The sequence below is a fragment of the Culex pipiens genome, chromosome 3 (genome assembly GCF_016801865.2).
Source record: "Culex pipiens pallens isolate TS chromosome 3, TS_CPP_V2, whole genome shotgun sequence".
Taxonomy (NCBI): domain Eukaryota; kingdom Metazoa; phylum Arthropoda; class Insecta; order Diptera; family Culicidae; genus Culex; species Culex pipiens.
This window is the reverse complement of record NC_068939.1, coordinates 182531596-182549308: the sequence shown is the minus strand read 5'-3', so window position 1 is coordinate 182549308 and position 17713 is coordinate 182531596. Positions and strand designations below refer to the sequence as shown.

The 17713-nt window shown below is 37.2% G+C and overlaps 1 protein-coding gene across 1 annotated transcript; it reads left to right on the top strand.

Annotated features, from left to right (window-relative positions):
- Nucleotides 1-658: 658 nt before the first annotated feature.
- On the top strand, nt 659-16104 carry LOC120420640 (uncharacterized). The gene is made up of 4 exons (XM_039583718.1): nt 659-1675; nt 11145-11588; nt 11664-12032; nt 15833-16104. Exons 1-4 carry the CDS (start codon nt 1621-1623, stop codon nt 15919-15921), a joined length of 957 nt encoding a protein of 318 aa, XP_039439652.1. The 5' UTR covers nt 659-1620; the 3' UTR covers nt 15922-16104.
- Nucleotides 16105-17713: the final 1609 nt, after the last annotated feature.

Below are 17713 nucleotides of genomic sequence, written 5' to 3'. Positions count from 1 at the left end.
CTCAGCTCTGCTGTCATCGTGACAACCAGAGCTAGCCGCACCTTCACACACACGCACGCACTCACCCGAAATACACACCGACGACGATCGACGAAACCGGAACGCGAAAAAAAAAATGCGTCCCGACGGACAGGAACCGCAAAACGGACTGGCTCAGCTCTGCTGTCATCGTGACAACCAGAGCTAGCCGCACACACACTCACGCACTCACCCGAAACACACACCGACGACGATCGACGAAACCGGAACGCGAAAAAAAAAAAATGCGTCCCGACGGACAGGAACCGCGAAACGGACTGGCTCAGCTCTGCTGTCATCGTGACAACCAGAGCTAGCCGCACCTTCACACACACGCACGCACTCACCCGAAATACACACCGACGACGATCGACGAAACCGGAACGCGAAAAAAAAAAATGCGTCCCGACGGACAGGAACCGCGAAACGGACTGGCTCAGCTCTGCTGTCATCGTGACAACCAGAGCTAGCCGCACCTTCACACACACGCACGCACTCACCCGAAATACACACCGACGACGATCGACGAAACCGGAACGCGAAAAAAAAAAATGCGTCCCGACGGACAGGAACCGCGAAACGGACTCTTTACATTTTTAACGACCGCCCGAGCGTCAAAACAGTCCCAATCGTTGCCACGACGGCAGTGGACGTGTTTTTTTTTTTCGCTTGCGTGTCCTCCTGGTGGAAATCCTTTTGCAAATTATATTCCAGTGCGTGTGTGTTGTGTACACTTTGGACAAGTTTCTCCCCGATGAGTTGTGGCCAAGTGTAACGAGGAAAAATCGGAAAAGTTTGCCGCTTCCGGAAGGACATTTCATTAAGGCTAATGAAGGACCTCCTCCGGAGATCAACACGACCAACGGAGTCAAGTGGGAAAGTAGTGATTTGTGAGTGGGTTCAACCCACTCGCTTAACTGACTCTTGACTTCTCAACTCCACTAATGAGATGGAGATGTGGTGGGGTTGTGTTTGCAGTAATGATTAGCTTTGACTTGGTCGCTGCAACTGATGAGAACAAATTGCCACATGTTTACGCCTGAGTTCATCACAAACACGCTTAGTCGGAAGCGCCAGGATTAGGTTCACTCGGGCGGAAAAAGTGGAAAAGTGGAAAAGAAGTGCCCCCAAGTCAACATAAGCCACCTTCCCACCCCCTACAAAAGGAAAAGTTTTGTTAGCTCTGTACTGCGAGACAAATTTGTGTGTGAAAAAGCCACCCTCCTACAATAATAGAAGAAAAGGCAGACACCCTCAGGGGGAGGCAAACGAAGCTTAAGTTGGGGCGCAAGGAAACGATTTATTTCAATACAACCAACCAACACGGCAGGGTGGTGGTGAAATCTGTGGCTTCCGGAAATTAAAGAAGGACGACGACGAATTCGAACATGTGTGGGTGGGAAAATGGCGGGTTAAATTGAAATCAAATCGCCATCGGTCCCCGGAAATGTAGGTACAAATACAGAGCGACAAATAGTGACGAGAAAAAAAAGGGGAAGAAATAAAACTGATCCATCAACTGGGAAAAGGGTGGCGGGTGGGTGTCAGGATATAATAGCTGCTTCCGTTTGCTCTTACCGGTGTGCAAAGTTCCGCAAAGAAATGCTGCTGGTGCAAATAGTCATTGGAGTGCTGTGCAGGATGCTGCTCCTGACAGGTGAGTGCTAGGAGGAGGGTGATAGAGAAACTATTTCGGAACTTGTAGGAGGTGGATAGTTTGTTGAAGGTGTATTTACCCAATATATTGATTATAGTTGAGTTCATTGATAGATTTCGAAAAATACTGTGCAATGCGGTTTTCATAAATTGAAAGTTCACCTGAAATTTATGAAACACAACAGCTTACATGACATTTTGAAACAAAACTCTGGATTTCTACAACAACAAAAAATTGTTTTACTTTGTACGTACGAAAAACAAACTATCCGCACTACACAAAGCTCTCTATTGCAGGTTTCTGCTCTAAACTTTCAAAATTTAAGCTTGATATTTTTAATTACGGTACAAAAGATCACAAAATTCTTAATTTATTATCACAGTTTTACTTCTATCAATATAGCAAAATATCAGTAAATTAATGAAAACAAACTTTTCTCGGAGCTTTTACGTTTTTGGTCCCAAAAATCAAAATTTGTTTAAATATTGAAAAATCTTGATCTGATGAATAAAGCATTAGACAGTGTATTCTGAATGGCTTACAATCGATTTCACAAGCTTTTTCAATGCAAATTTTGAATTTATGTTTTTTTCGCCCCCAAATTGTTGTTAGCATTTCAACTCCATAATAATAACTCTTTTTTAAAAAAACATTGTTTGAATATTTATTATAATTGTTTATTTTTGATACAGTGCTTCTCTGCTGTGCTCTATAGAATTATTTAAATCTGATGAAGGAAATATTTGACATTTTTCTTAGATTAAAATATTAAAATCAGAAATATATCTAGGAGTCATCATACTTTAATTTATTCAATACAAAATTTAGGAATTTCAAAGGTTTTTAGAATTTAGAATAAGCTATTATGTTTTATTTTTTAAATAAATTTGTTTGAAATTTGTAATCATTGAGAACCTATTAATATCAATTATATGTTTAGTTTAAGCCTTATGTAGAAATTATTATTAAAAAAAACAATGTAGAACTGATCCAATTGATTCCATATAAGAATTAAAAAAAGAATCTCCTGAAATACAGTACAAAATTTGCAATGTGGGTAACGACGAAGTGAAAGTTATAATTTTTTGATTAAAGTTTTTTTTTCGAAAAAATACGGAATATTGTGAAAATTTTAGTATTTCAAAGCGTTTAATACTCATATTGAAAATTATGAAAATTTGAGTAATTCATAAAGATATTTTATGTTTTTTTCTATTAATTTACAAAAAAAAATATAAAATTTTAGATGCATAAAAAAATTTGCTTCGTTTGATACCCCAAAAGTGAAAAAGCATGCAAAATTTCGCCTCGTTTGATAGCCATATGGCAAATAATGAAAATTTTAGTATTATCAAAAAGACGGTATTAAGTGAAAGTTTAAATATTTTACAAAAAAACTCTAATAAAAATAATAAAATGTGTATATTTCCGGAAAAAAATTGAGTAAAATTTTTAAGTGTTTTTTAATACATTGAAATCAAATCATAGTTGAAAAAACTCTAAAGCTCTTTAAGTCATAAGAAATATTCAAAATGTAAATTTATTATTTGCTTATACAATTCATTGTATTAAACCAAAAATGTTCATTGTATTTACGTGGTTTATACATGGCCCCTAAAAAGTTAAACATGATAACACCAAACGAAAAATTCAAAGATTTGGATTTTTTTTTCTAAATCAAACAAACAAGTGAATTTACTTTCAAATAACTATTCTTGTACTAGTACTAGTACCTTGAACCAGAATTGATTGGTTAAGGATATGGAACGTGCCTGAGCTTGGTAGAAAACTGGAAAAATGAATGATTTATGCTTTGCTTCTATATACTTTCGCTTGTGAAAAATATGTTATCATTTACTCTTTCAAAAAATATTTTTTCAATTTAGAGGGATCATTTTAAAGAGATCTGAACGGTATAAAAAAATGCTTTAAAAAGACATGAAGAAAAAAAAAACAACACTTACCAAAATAACTCCCAAATGTTGAAAATTTTTTGTACTTTTTTCATTATGAATATTGTTGATCAGACAACTGATTGCAAAGATCCTAGAAGACTTGAAAAAAATCTTGTCGTTTGAATTTTGAACAGTGTATTTTTTTTTTGTTTAAATGGTAACAATTTTGTTTTGTTTTATTTTTTCCCATTTTGAGCCATTGCAAACATTTTTAAATGCTTCTGTCCTATTGTGAATTTTGGCTTAATTCCGATGTACACCAAATGATGTACATTCCGATGTAAACCAAATGATTGCAAAACTATTGGGCTTGTGTAAAATGCATTCAACACACTTTTTCCATTGAAATGTTAATACCCTGGCTTGCAGTTTAATTTTTATATTTTTTGTCGGTATGGAAAATTTAGAAAAAAAGGCAAAGATATGACTTCTTGCAATTTTTATATCAAAATGACATGGTCCAAAAAATTTTACAGTCGAGTAACGAAAAATGGCAGTTTTTAAAACTTTTTTAAGTGTTTTTTTTTTTTTGATGAAAAATACGTTTTTTCGGAATTCTGAGTACGCCATCAAATCGGGCGTCTAATTTTACATAAAAGTTCCTTTGACACCAAATTTCTATCTCATCACCGTTTCAGGCTGCAAATTATTGAAAAACACCTCTTTTTTCGCATGCTCAAAAATGTAAGGGGTCCTACCGCCCCTCCGTCACGAGATATCAAAAAACGGACCTCGGATTCACGATCAGGGACAAAAGTTACCCCTCAGGACAAAGTTTCACGCAAATTGAAGAGGGGTCGGGGCAACTGCTGTGTGAGTTGGCAGATAATTACCCATTGGTTGTTCAATACTCCCTCCTTTTCTGCATAAATTAAAACAATTGCAAGATAAAAGTTGAGTTAGACGGAAATGATACTTCAAATAGCTCATTGTCAAATTCATTATTCACTAATTGGGAAGAACATTGAATGCAATCTTTATCAAGATTGACTCCATATAAAAAACTGCAAGCTTTTCGATACAAGTCAGGTGCATTCTTGGTGAACTTAAGTCCTATAGCTATCATTCAGCATGTGTTCTTCTATCACTCGAATACAGTCACAGTTAATTTCAAGCAATGTTCCCCGGCTAAAAACACGCTCAGCTCATCTACTGGATTGAGTGCAGCAAACCGGAATTAAACCGACAAAAAGTGCATGTTAAATCAGCTTAAACTTGAACTCCCATGTGAGTGTGTGTGTCGTCGTCGGCGTGCGGGTGTCCTCACTAATTCCAAGAAGTGCCCCCACTCGCCGAACATCCGGCGCAGCCTGGCCTGACGTCGTTCAGTTTAATCCCGTTGCAAAAAACTTTTCGACATAAAAATTCACTCTCAACGTCCGAGCGAGCTCGAAACGACGACTCTTTCCCTCTCTGTCACCACTACTGGTGACCGTGTTTGGTGTGCTGTTTTTTTTTTTCCTGTTCTGGTCAACTTTTCATCCCCGCCAGAACTCACTTTTCGCCGTCCGGCTGAAAAATTAATTCAGATTGTCACTCAACACTATTGTGTTCAAGTTTGGTCGAGTTCCATGGAGAATTTTTCACAATTTTGCCTTCCCTGCAGATAAGCCATCGCAGCGGTGATGGAAAAACTATTTTCCTCGTCGAAATTTTACACATCACTGCCTGAAGGAAGCAAGAGTGTACTCAATTTAGACTGGGGGGGGGAGACAGCTCCACTTGTCAACGCAGACAGCTGTGAGGATTTTTTTTATTAAATTTTAAAACCATAGAATTTAAAATTCACGTCCATTCATCGCTCGACTCGTTATCAATTCGGGGCACATTCTATTGACCGGCGGTGGTTTTTATCGTGTCGCAAAATCGTTCATGAATTGGACCGAACCGACCGTGAGGTGGATTCCGGATGAAAAAATAACTAAATCCATCGATTGGTTGTCAGTTGGGAAATTTGGTTGGATGAGCAGTTTTATTTAATCAATGCTATTTCAAATCCTGTTTGTTTGAATTTGTGACAAATGGCTAGGTTTGATTGTGGACATTTCTGTAACTGACTTGTCACTCGTTCTAAGGAACAACACAATTGAATGCCAATCAAGATCATTTAATTTTCAATTGCATTTTTATTGAGTCAATCTGCATTAATTAGTTTGTCTTTGTTTTAAATTCTGAGTAACCTTTTCACATGAATCTTATTTCACATGAATTTATTTTCAAAATATCACAAAAAGAGAAAAATCCAAAATAAGTTAAACCTTTACTTATTTGAAAAAAAAAGCACAATTTAAGTTAAATCGCGCACAAACAAAAAAAATCAAGCAAATCGATCGTCATTAGTTCCGCTCGGTGCGAACAAATCAACGTCGGTTGATTCATTTCTCCTACCAGAGTGTGAATGGCCCCTGTAGTGTTTGAAAAAAATTGTCAGGCTTGGTAATACAAGAAAAAATAAAATGGAACACAATAATTTATACGTTTCACGTGGCACCGGGATAATTGCCTGTTTTGCACGCAGAATACACACAAATAAACCATTTTTGCATCGGTATAAAAAGTCAATCGATGCTGGCGTTGCTGGGGGATAATATAGATTTATGTTTTGATAGAGGGATAGTGTGTAGGTTAATATTTGTTTTGCATGACATAAATCTTTAAAATTGATCCCAAAAGGGAAAGCGGTTGAACCACAAAGTAGATGATAAACACCATTAAGAAACTGCCACATTATTCAAATTTAAGCAGATCAGGCTGTAATTTTCTCTCATGAAAACGATTCATAATTTAATATGCAAACAGAACTGCATAAATTTATGAAAAATTCATAAAAAGCATCTTATCTATTGTGATTAAAGTTGAAATATTATACAATTTGATGTAAGATTTGGTTTTAGAATGCGTGGTTCAGTATGAAATCGGACATAGCCAGTCCCAAAAAAAAGTTTTAAGTTCATTTTCGGGCTTAGCGACTCCAAATGAGTTTGACTTTTCTACGTTATATATGATCACTTTTGATTTCTCAGTACAATTGCCATCATAATTATCTTTGTGATTAGTTTATTTGGGCAAAAGAGGGTCGATTTATCTCGAATTCTCCAGAATCGGTCGATAAATCCAAATCATATCTCATTGAAAATAATCGTTATAGGGTCATCATTAAATAATTAATTATACGCGTTCTTGATCATTTTGCTGTCGTTTCGTTAGTTTGTCAACTGTACCTGTAGATTGATACAATCCAAATAATGTGTTAAATTTTCACGGTGAAAAACTCATTTCTATAGAATCGTTTATCGAAAAACACGCTGACATTTAGGATAGACCATTAGCGCGCGTTTTTGAATTTTTGATTCGATTGTGAGCAGTGGGACCTCGTGGTTACTCTGCAACGTGTTTGTCGGAGCCTTTTATTTGATATTTTATTTTTCATAAGTCCTTCTTTTATCATCGTTGATTGGAGGGCACGCCACCGGTTTAATTCGTTCAAGTTATTGTTTTAATTTCATTACAATCGGTTACGTGATGACCTGTTTTCTTTGCGTTCATATTCGTTGATCGTAATAATTTATTCCTGCTGACAGTTTTAGTATTAACTCATCAAACTATCAATTTTATTAAGAGTAAAGCGTCTTTAATTAACTATTTTTGAAATTAGCTCGCGTTATCTAAATTGTACAAATATTAAAAATATACTGATTAGTCCAGCCCAAAGCACTACTGCTCGGTTGGCACGCGTTCGATTAAAAAAACTTTCTAAATAATCAATTATTTATCTTTCCGCAGCCGGCTGCCTAAGATTTAAAATTTTCAACCGATAAACAAAATGCTCATGGTCACATCACTGCCACTCGAGAGTCCTGACCTCATACCCATTTACTAACCCCCTAAAAACTCATGTGATACTTTGTCGGAGAAGCAGTCGATTGGGCGGTCTCTATCACTCAAGTATCGGACTAACATTCCCATCCACTTCCCCGTGACTCTACCACTGGTCGTGGCCGGCGCCGGTATTGATCAGCATGATAGGGGCCTTTGAGAAGTTGCGAAGCGAGGAAAGATAGCACCCACTCATCTTCCACGGCTCGTGGATGTAACTTCTGGAGGTCCTGGTCAATAACGGAGTAGCACCTGCGGGTGGGCACCTATGCTTATGCTTATGCTTAGTATATTTGGGCAAAAGAGGGTCGATTTATCTCGAAAAAAAATAAAAAAATGATTTCTTTTCTTTTTTTTTTGCAATTTAAAAATACTACTCGAAAGATAAGCAAACCCGAAATACAATAATTTTTATAAAGCTTCCTACATTTTTTCCTCTGAGACTTTGAAAATTGGGCAATTAGTTTCTGAGAAACAGCCTCACAAACGATTTTGAATCAATGAAGATGAGTTTTTATAAGAGTTACCTAATTATCCTGTAATTTTCAACTGACGATATCTCAGAAACTATTGGTCTGATTTGCGATGATAAATAATGAAACTTTTGTGAAATTTTGTGATCTCTTCAAGAAAAATAATTTCCAAATTTTAAAATCAAGCATCACTTTTTAAAAGGTTAACAACTATTTTTTTTAATTTCAAATTTAAAACCAAATTATAAAAAAAAATATATATATCACAAAGAAATATAAGGTCATTTTTCATTTTCATCGATTCGAGTTTTTTGTGATACTGTACCTCGGAAACTAATTGCCCAATGAAACCACCCAGTGAGAAATTGACCTAAAGCTTCGAGTCTTTTAAGGCTAAACCTCGAATGTAATTTTTTTATTTCAGAGGTAGAATATGGGTTGGAAGATAATTATATTTAATTAAGAAAACCTTTTTGGATTGACATAATTAGAAAAAATAAAGGGTACTCAGTCTTTAATGTTAGTCTATGATTTACTTGAAAAAAAATATGTATCGATATTGCACTTTGTCGATCTATTATGAGAAGCCAGAAAGCACACTTTCACGCGCAGCGTAAAACGCGCAAGCGTAAATGTGCTGGCGTTTATGCTTCGACTTGACGACTTGTCGATCTTTCGAGCGAGAACGAGCCAAGACTTCGAATTTGATGTTCAGTATATGATTCTGTATAAAACCAAAAATTTAATAGGAAAAAATAGAGTAAAAATAAGACGAAAAACACTAATATGGCTATATCTCTGGAAATACATTTAGGAAAAGCTTCAAATTTTAGGCCCAAGCAGTTTATGGCGCATGTTTTCGAATGGCTTTTTGTTTGAAACTGAATTCTTCAAATTTGATAGTGTTATCTGTAAAATAGTCCAAAAAATACATCTAAAAATGCCTTTGACCATGGTGCACATTCACTGGTCGAAAATTGTGAATCGAAAAATAAAATGTTCGTCTCCGACCCCACGGCTACAGATCTGAAATATAAAAATTGTGGGTTTTACGAGCGGATTTCCAATGATGGAAGACACAAATTTTTAAGAGCGGATACAGACATCGCTTAAGTATTTCAGAAAAAGAGCTCTCAAAAATCGGACTTTGAGTTCCGGGTTTCGGGCCAAAATTCAACCGAAAGAGCGCATCTAAACCTTCAATTCAGTAATAGGATTTTTTCCTGGGACGATTCCTCGCCGTGCACGAATTTTTTAAGATTTCTGAGAAAAGCGTTTTTCCAAAAGCAAACCTTTCTTTTGTAAGAAAGGCAAAACGATAAGAAATCAATAAATTATGCCTAAAAATACCTTCAAGCTGAAAATGGAACATTTTATTTTTAAAAAAAATTATAAGTGCTTTTCGATTACTAATTTGCTTCAAAAAATGATGTTGGTTCAATTTTTTCGATATATTCCAAAAAATCATGTCTTCTAATCCAGATTTTGCAACATCACGCACTATAACTCATTACTCAGATGACTTTTTCATAAAAAAAAATCATAAAAAATTGAAATTAAAAAAAATACGAATTTTACTTTTGGTGATTTCCGATTATTTTTCCGTGTACCTATTTTTCCGGAAAGTTCTAATCATAACCTAAAACTTTGCAGAACTTTTCAGTTTTTTTAAATATTCAAGTTTCGAAAAATATTGACTAGCACCCAAAATTGTATGGAGATTTGAATGAAAAAACTAATGATGCAAAATTGCTTCATTTGAGATGGACAAAGTTTCATCCAAATCAAAAAATGAAAATTTAAGCACCGCAAAAAAAATGCGAAATCATAGAAAACTACTCCTCTATCAAATTTGATTTCTTGTAAATAAATCGGAAATGTTTGAAAGCTAGCCAAGACATTTTTTGGCATGAGAAATGTTTTATTTGCAGTTCTCTCTCTATAACAGTTATGCTTCTACCAATAATTTGCAAAATATCTTTGAATTTAAGAAAATACATGTTTTTCTAAAATTTTCTAAAAATACAATTTTGATTTAAAAAGAGATTTTTCAAGAGGTCTTCTTGAGATAAAATTTTAATTGGAACAGAGTTTTTTTTTCTCTGACAGATCTATGATTTAAAAAAATCAAACCAGTTTGCAATCTTTTGCCAACATTTCGTAAATAAAACATGTCTGTAACTATAACATTTACAAGCTATTTCCAAAAATATATGAAATGTCTATTCATGGGTCTGCCTGAGCCAGATCAATGCATTTGTTGCACTTGTCTGCAACCTAGTATGAACAATTAATTCTGCTTCTTTTGATCTTTTTTTGGGGGAAACCAAACCATAAACTTCAAAAAATGTCTGAAAATTCCAGTAACATAATCCAATCTCTAGCGTACGCCGAACGTCAAAAGCAAACATTTTAATCCTCTTTACAAATGAGGCTTAAGCATGAAAAAACAAGATCAAGACATCAAGACAATCATCAAGACATCAGACAAAGCAAAGAGCACTCATTCGCACTGCGAAAAAGGGGAACATTTTCTGCTGAGACTTCCAGAAACTATAAACAGTGGAAATGGCCATATTTGACAAAAAGGTTAACATTCAAAATCTTTTAATTTTAAAAGCAACGTTCGAGTCTGTTCAGTATTTTTCGGAAATTGAATTAAATTCCAGCAAGAAAAATCTAAATCAGCAACACCTACCCTACCTACAAGGCAGCAAATGAAGCAATAACGAGTAAAAGTTGTTCTTTGAGTTACAACTTGCACTGATGCGTGTGTTTTCATTGCTGCCGGTGTGGTTGAATCGATTCCAGAAGGAAAATGTAACAAAGAGCTTACAAACCCCAGTTGCAGGAAACACTAAGTCCCCCTTTTGCTTTCCAACCTCCCAACCACCCTTCACCATCAAACAGCAGAAACTGTGTGCGCTGAAAATAGGTGGAAAAATTATTTTGCTTTCAAGTATCTGTTACAAGGCTGCACAGCTCTGAACGAACAAACTTCAAGTAGCTATATTTGAGTTTTTCAAGTACTTTCAAAGAAAACTTTGTCTGGTATTCTGGGAAAGGACGCCTCGCTGGCTTCTAGAATAGAAACTTTAAAATCTGTCTGATCATCAAATACCTCGTTTTTTAAATGTTTTTTTTTTTGCTCAAATTCTCTTCCAGGTGTCCTCCCCCTCTACCTTCACACGGTTCGCATCCCAAGCTACAAGTTCCGCGGAGAATCGGCCCTACTCGAGTGCGGCTACGAGCTGGCCGGAAAGCCTGCCGGCCGAACTCGGGAACAAAACCCGCCCAGTTCGCGCAATCCGTACGACGTCTTCCAGGACTACTACAACGACGGCGAGGAGCGGCACGGCGGCGAAAAGATCTACTCCGTCAAGTGGTACAAGGACAACGAAGAGTTCTACCGGTACGTCCCGTCGGCGACGCCACCGATCAAGAGCTACAAAATCGAGGGAGTTCGCGTCGATCCGAACCACTCGGACAACACGAAGGTGCTGCTGCGCTCGCTGACGTTGAAGTCATCCGGCGTGTATCGGTGCGAAATCTCCGCCGAGGCGCCCAGCTTCGATTCGGTCCAGGGCGAGGGCCGGATGGATGTGATATGTGAGTTTTGCCCGGACAAATGTGTAAGAATTTTTAGTTACGAAGTTCTCTTGCTTTCCTCTCCCCCCCCTCCAGATATGCCCAAAGACGGTCCCCACATCAACGGGGACAGTGACCACCGGTCGTACCACATGGGCGAAACGCTGGAGCTGAACTGCACCTCCGGCCGGTCCTACCCGGCGTCGACGCTCCAGTGGTACCTGAACGACGTCCAGGTGACCGATCCGGGCATGCTCGTGCCCTATCCGCGCTTCCAGAACCCGCACGGACTCATCACCAGCTACCTGGGGCTGAACGTGGTCGTCGGGCCGCATCACTACAGGGACGGAATCCTGCGGATACGGTGCGTGGCCAGTTTGTCGCCGGTGCTGTGGCGCGAGGGCAAGGAAAGCATCCTGCAGTGGGAGCAGCCAACGCTGGACAATCGCGAGGCCATGCTGCTGGGTGAGTGTAGCTCGCAATATTCACGTTTTTTTTTTTTGTTTTTTATTCTATTCTTTTTTTTTTGCCAGTAATGGCAGAAGTAAAGAACTAAAATTGAGGAAAATAAAATTTTCATTTCTCATTTCTCTTCTGACGATAGCTTGTTTTCCAAGGTTAAAAACGCAAACTTTGGCTTCTGCTAAAAACACAAATGTTTGAATTGTTACGCTTGATTTTGAAATTTAGAAAATATTACTGTTAGGAAGATTGGAAACAGGCATTTTATATGTTTTAAATCATGAAAAGAGTTGAACCAGCCTCCGGCTGAAAAACTCTGTAATAAAGAATAAACATATAAAAATGCTTTAAATCAACTGCTTACAAGACTTGGTTTTAACTTAAAATCAGTACGTTGCATCGAAAAAAAGGAATGCTTTCCTGTGCGACATACATTTAAAATGTTTTATTTTCTAATTTGTTTTGGATCATTGATATTGTTTTAATCAAGACTTTTTCAAAATTTGTATTGGTCCATTACATTTTTTTTAATCAAGACTTTTTCAAAATTTGTATTTCCGTTAAATTTGGTTTTAATTTGTTGCCTTTTTTGGTCTGCTAAAAAATATCACAGGATGAATACAAAACACTGTTCTTGGAAATTTCACTTTTTGTGTGTAACTATTTTTTTCTATCCTTACCTATAACTTTGCTGAAGACACCATATCGGTCTGAAAATCTCTTACCAAGATTCAGATTTTCGAATATTTATATACTATTTTTGTATGTACAATAGGGTGGGTACGTTTTTCAAAAAGTTCTCGGATCAAGTTTTAGTATGGTTCCCCTTGTAGGGCATGCCCATAGGGACATTCATGCCAAATATCAGCTCATTTGGTTGTAAACTGGCTGCGCGCATCAGGGTTAAAGTTTACATGGGAATTACTATGGGAAACTTGGACTTTTTGTTCAAGCGCTCCTGCAGGTCTGGGAAAATAACGCGCCAACTTCTGGTATGGTCAGGCCTATTAGGAATGGTCTGGAGAACACTTTTCCCGAAGAGAGCATATGGATTCGTTGTCCCTAGACCTGGCGCATCAGCAAACAATCCGATGTCTCCGGAATCAACGGTTTTCCATGAAAAAGCATCAAATTTTCCTTAGCATGCTATGAAAGTTTGATGAACACCGCGACGCCATATGTCAGACAGCTACCACGTGGGTGAGAAACGGCTGGAATATTCAATTGCAAACCTTCTTTTAACTAGAAAATGATTATTTCGAGCAATCCTTATTTTATTTAGTCGAATTCAGAATCTTTACATAGCAAATTTGTATTTTTTTTTGCAAATATTTCAACCACGTGGTAGCTGCCTGACGTATGGCGTCGCGGTGTTCATCAAGTTTTCATAGCATGCTAAAATTTGATGCTTTTTTTAGGGAAAACCGTTGATTCTGGAGACATCGGATTGTTTGCCGATGCGCCAGGTCTAGGGACAACGAATCCATATGCTCTCTTCGGAAAAAGTGTTCTCCAGACCATTCCTAATAGGCCTGACCATACCAGAAGTTGGCGCGTTATTTTCCCAGACCTGTAGGAGCGTTTGAACAACAAGTTCCAATTTCCCATAGTAATTCCCATGTAAACTTTAACCCTGATGCGCGCAGCCAGTTTACAACCAAATGAGCTGATATTTGGCATGAAAGTCCCTATGGGCATGCCCTACAAGGGGAACCATACTAAAACTTGATCCGAGAACTTTTTGAAAAACGTACCCACCCTAATGTACAAACCAATGATCCAAAAAGTTTCAACCTAGTTAAAAAAATTAATTCCTGATTCAATTTTCGTGAAGAATTGGTTATAAGACTTGGAAGGGGAGCGTTATTTAAATACGTAACGAAAAAAAATGTTTTTTTTTGAAAATTAGTGTTGCTAGAAGTACTTTCAGATAACAAACATTTTCGTTTCTGATTTTTTTTTAAATTGCATCAATTGGTCAAAAGTAACAATCTTTATATGATGATAAAAATAGTGCGTCTATCCCGGGAATTCCCGGTGCAAATTCCCGGGATTTTTTTCCAAACCGGGAATTTCCGAATCCCAGGAATTTTTATTTTTTGTCCCAGGAATTGAAAAAAAAGTTTAAAAATTTATTTTACACGCATCCAGTTGCTTTCCAATCTTTAGTTTTCAAAATTTCGATGTATTGACGGAATTTTTTTTTCGAGAAAAAAAACTTTTTGTGCAACTGTTATATTTCATGAAAATTTAAAATGTTTTAAAAAGATGCTAAATATGCAGCAATTTCATTTCAAAAGAACCTAAACCGAAAAAAAGTTCTCCGATCGGGCTTGGCCAAAATAATTAGACCCGTATTTTTTTGCTTGGCCATTCGGGTGACCAACATCGTGCTAGGGTGGTTCGAAAAATGGCAATTTTCGTCATTTTTCGCAAAAACCATTCTTTCAACAAAATCATATCTCCGCGTTATTTCATCCGATTTTAGCTGTCTTAGACGCAAAATAAAAAATGGGGGTTAGTTTGGCTATTTGAGAAAAAAAAAGTAAGAAGTTTCAAAAATCTTGCTTAACATTTGAAAAAGTCGTATGAAAACTTAAAATGGCGTTTTGATCGTGTCTGGACCATAGAGCCTTTGTCTGAAAATATTTTTATCGGATTCCTCGGAAATAACAAATAAAAAAATTGGCAATCTCGAACCGTTTTCGAGATATGATTTTTTGAAAATAAAAATTGAGTATTTCGACGCGCCACGCGCAAAAACAGGTAAATGACGAAATCGGCGATAACTTCAAAATTTCAGCGATGACCTATACCTGTTAGGGTACCAAAAGTTGCGTATTTTAATTGCGAAAATGTTGGTACCCAAACATGTTTAGGTCATTTTTCTGTTTTGCGCGTGCCGCGTCGAAAAACTCAGTTTTTTATTTTCAAAAAATCATATCTCGGAAACGTACAGTTCGACATCGCCAATTTTTTTGATAATTTATGTGAAATTTTCCGAGGAATCCGATAAAAATAATTTCAGACATAGGCTCTATGGTCCAGACACGATCAAAACGCCATTTTAAGCTTTCATACGACTTTTTCAAATGCTAAACTAGATTTTTGAAACTTCTTACTATTTTTCTCAAATAGCCAAACTAACCACCTTTCTTTTGCGTCTAAGACTGCTAAAACCGGATGAAATGACGCGGAGATATGATTTTTTGAAAAAAGTGGTTTTTGCGAAAAATGACGAAAATTGCCATTTTTCGAACCACCCTAGCCCGATGTAGGTCACCCTAATGGCCAAACAAAACATACGGTTCTAATTATTTTGGCCAAGGAACCCCCAGATAAATTTTGAGCCCGATCGGAGAACTTTTTTTCGGTTTAGGCTCTTTCCAATTGGAATTGATGAATGATTATTTGATTTTCAGTTTAAAAAATGGGATTCGAAAAAAAATGTATCAGCGGTACTGTATATCTAAAATTCACTAAAATTCAAATGAATTTTGAAAAAATATAAAAAATGAGAAGTTTTATCGAACAATATTTTTTGCCCCCTGATTTCCCAGATCGATTTGAAGGGGGGGGGGGGGGGGGTGACAAAAAATTTGAAAATTATTTGAAACAGCCTTACAAAAATATCACAAAAATCATAAAAATGTTGGGATTACTTAGAGAAAAATGACAAAATTTTTGAACTTTCAATATCATTTTAAATGAAATCAGGCAAATATTCATGTCTTTTTTTATAATTTTAATCGAGACAAAAAACACTCATCTAATAAATCACTCTTTCTCTGTATTTTCAATAGTGAAAAGTGGTACCACTCATCCAATCCAACTCTCCCGATGGCTCGTGTTGTGTACGATGACAACGTTGTTACTGCTGCACTTGTTATGAAATCAAGACAAATTACATTAACTGAGCGTAGTTAATCCGCCGAAACAAGCCGCCTCGTAGACGATTAAGTTTTATAGTTTATAAAATCCAAGCATATCTCCAGAAACCACCATAAGTTATCGGTACACAATCGGTTGTTGCTTCTCGAAAAGGTGAAACAAGTGCTTAGCATTTAACTTGTAAGTGAGTTCAAGGTACGCCCGGAGTCCTACATTAGAACAATGAAGATACCAACCCCCGAAGTAGTTGTAAATAGCAGTGAATAAAGGTGAAATTTTGTAAATACAGATGATCAAAAGATATAACGTTACGAAAACAGAGAGAGAAAACTTTTGTAATAAAAAAATCCACCTCGTCCAACTCAATTACGAAAGAACAACCCTGGAGTACATAAAGCTCAAAAGGCCTCGAATGATTGAACCTCTCCAGCACACCGAGATCCCCCCCCTCAAAGCAGTCCAACTTTTTCACCTCCTCGACAAAGTACGGTCAAGCCTCCTCGCTTTAACAGCTTCATCGTTCATCGTTTCATCACATGCACACGTGGCGCACGTGGCCGTGGGGTTCAGCTGCTGATAAGAAAGTTCGCCTGTTGAGCTCATTTATCTCCCATTTTTGCGTCCGAATCACAGCCGCCATGCCAGCCGCCAGAGGTCCCTTCCCTAATCCGGCGGAAATGGCTGGTTCAGAATTACTGATACGATTCATTTATGGCCGGTTCAGCGCGACCGACCCTTCGAAAGCGTTGCTAGGCTAGATATGGGTTTGCGTTACTTTGAATCGTTCACATACACAAACATACACTGACCACGTGGGGATGTATTTGTGCGATATGGATTAGCCCTTATCGCACCGGGTCCAACGATGACCGCTGTCCCAGACTGGATAAAAATAGAGTTCAATGGACGCCGACAAGTTAAACTTGGGCTCGGGTTTGGACAGCGGTGGACCTCCAGATTTAAAGAGAAACGATTTAGCAGAGGAAAAGTACGTATGTTTGGTAGGTTAAAGATGCAGTCGTATCTATTACATTTGACGATTCTCACAGCACGGTTTGTCATCGGCGTAAAGTTTTTCAGCGACCCAGATTCCGGCCAAAGCGTTTGAAGATTTTGTACCTCCGAGAATATCAGCTCTTTTGAGGAAAATGTTTATGAAATTTTAAATGAATTCTGGTTATCTATCAGGTTTGTTGTCCAATCGCGATCATCCCTATGACCAAAGAACCCATTTTGTGTCATTGGTTCACCCATACAATTTTGGCAGCTGTCCATACAAAATGGCACGTGAATACAGTCCAGACTCCATTATCCGAAGCCTCGATTATCCGAAATTTCGATTATCCGAAGTTCGATTATCCGAAGGTTTGTATGGGACTTCGGATAATCGAATCAGGACCAAAAAAAATTATATTTCATTTTTTTTTACTTTTTGCCTGACATTTGAGTTTTGCGACCCCATTTTAGTCAAATTTGAATATTTGATTGCATTTTAAACTAGATCTCAAAAAACGAATTGTGATCAGGGACAAAAGTAACCCCTTAGGACAAAGCTTCACGCAAATCGAAGAGGTGCGGGACAATTTTCCCGAATTCGTGTGAGTTGGTAGAGAATTACCCAGAACCTATTCAAAAAAAACTCTAAAAATGTTTACGGTTGTTGGATTTGTTCGTATGTCCAACGCGTTCTGACCTGAAATCCATTTGGCAAGTTGACACACTTACATCAATTTTCAGGGTGTGTCAAGAAAGCACGACAAGATTGAAATTTCTTTCATATGAAAAGTAACAGA

Excerpts from the sequence above, each read along its gene's own strand:
- LOC120420640 (XM_039583718.1), top strand. The coding sequence starts at position 1,621 with ATGCTGCTGGTGCAAATAGTCATTGGAGTGCTGTGCAGGATGCTGCTC. Across the intron at positions 1,676-11,144 it reads CAGGATGCTGCTCCTGACAG|GTGTCCTCCCCCTCTACCTT; the intron begins GTGAGTGCTAGG and ends ATTCTCTTCCAG. Across the intron at positions 12,033-15,832 it reads TCGCGAGGCCATGCTGCTGG|TGAAAAGTGGTACCACTCAT; the intron begins GTGAGTGTAGCT and ends TATTTTCAATAG.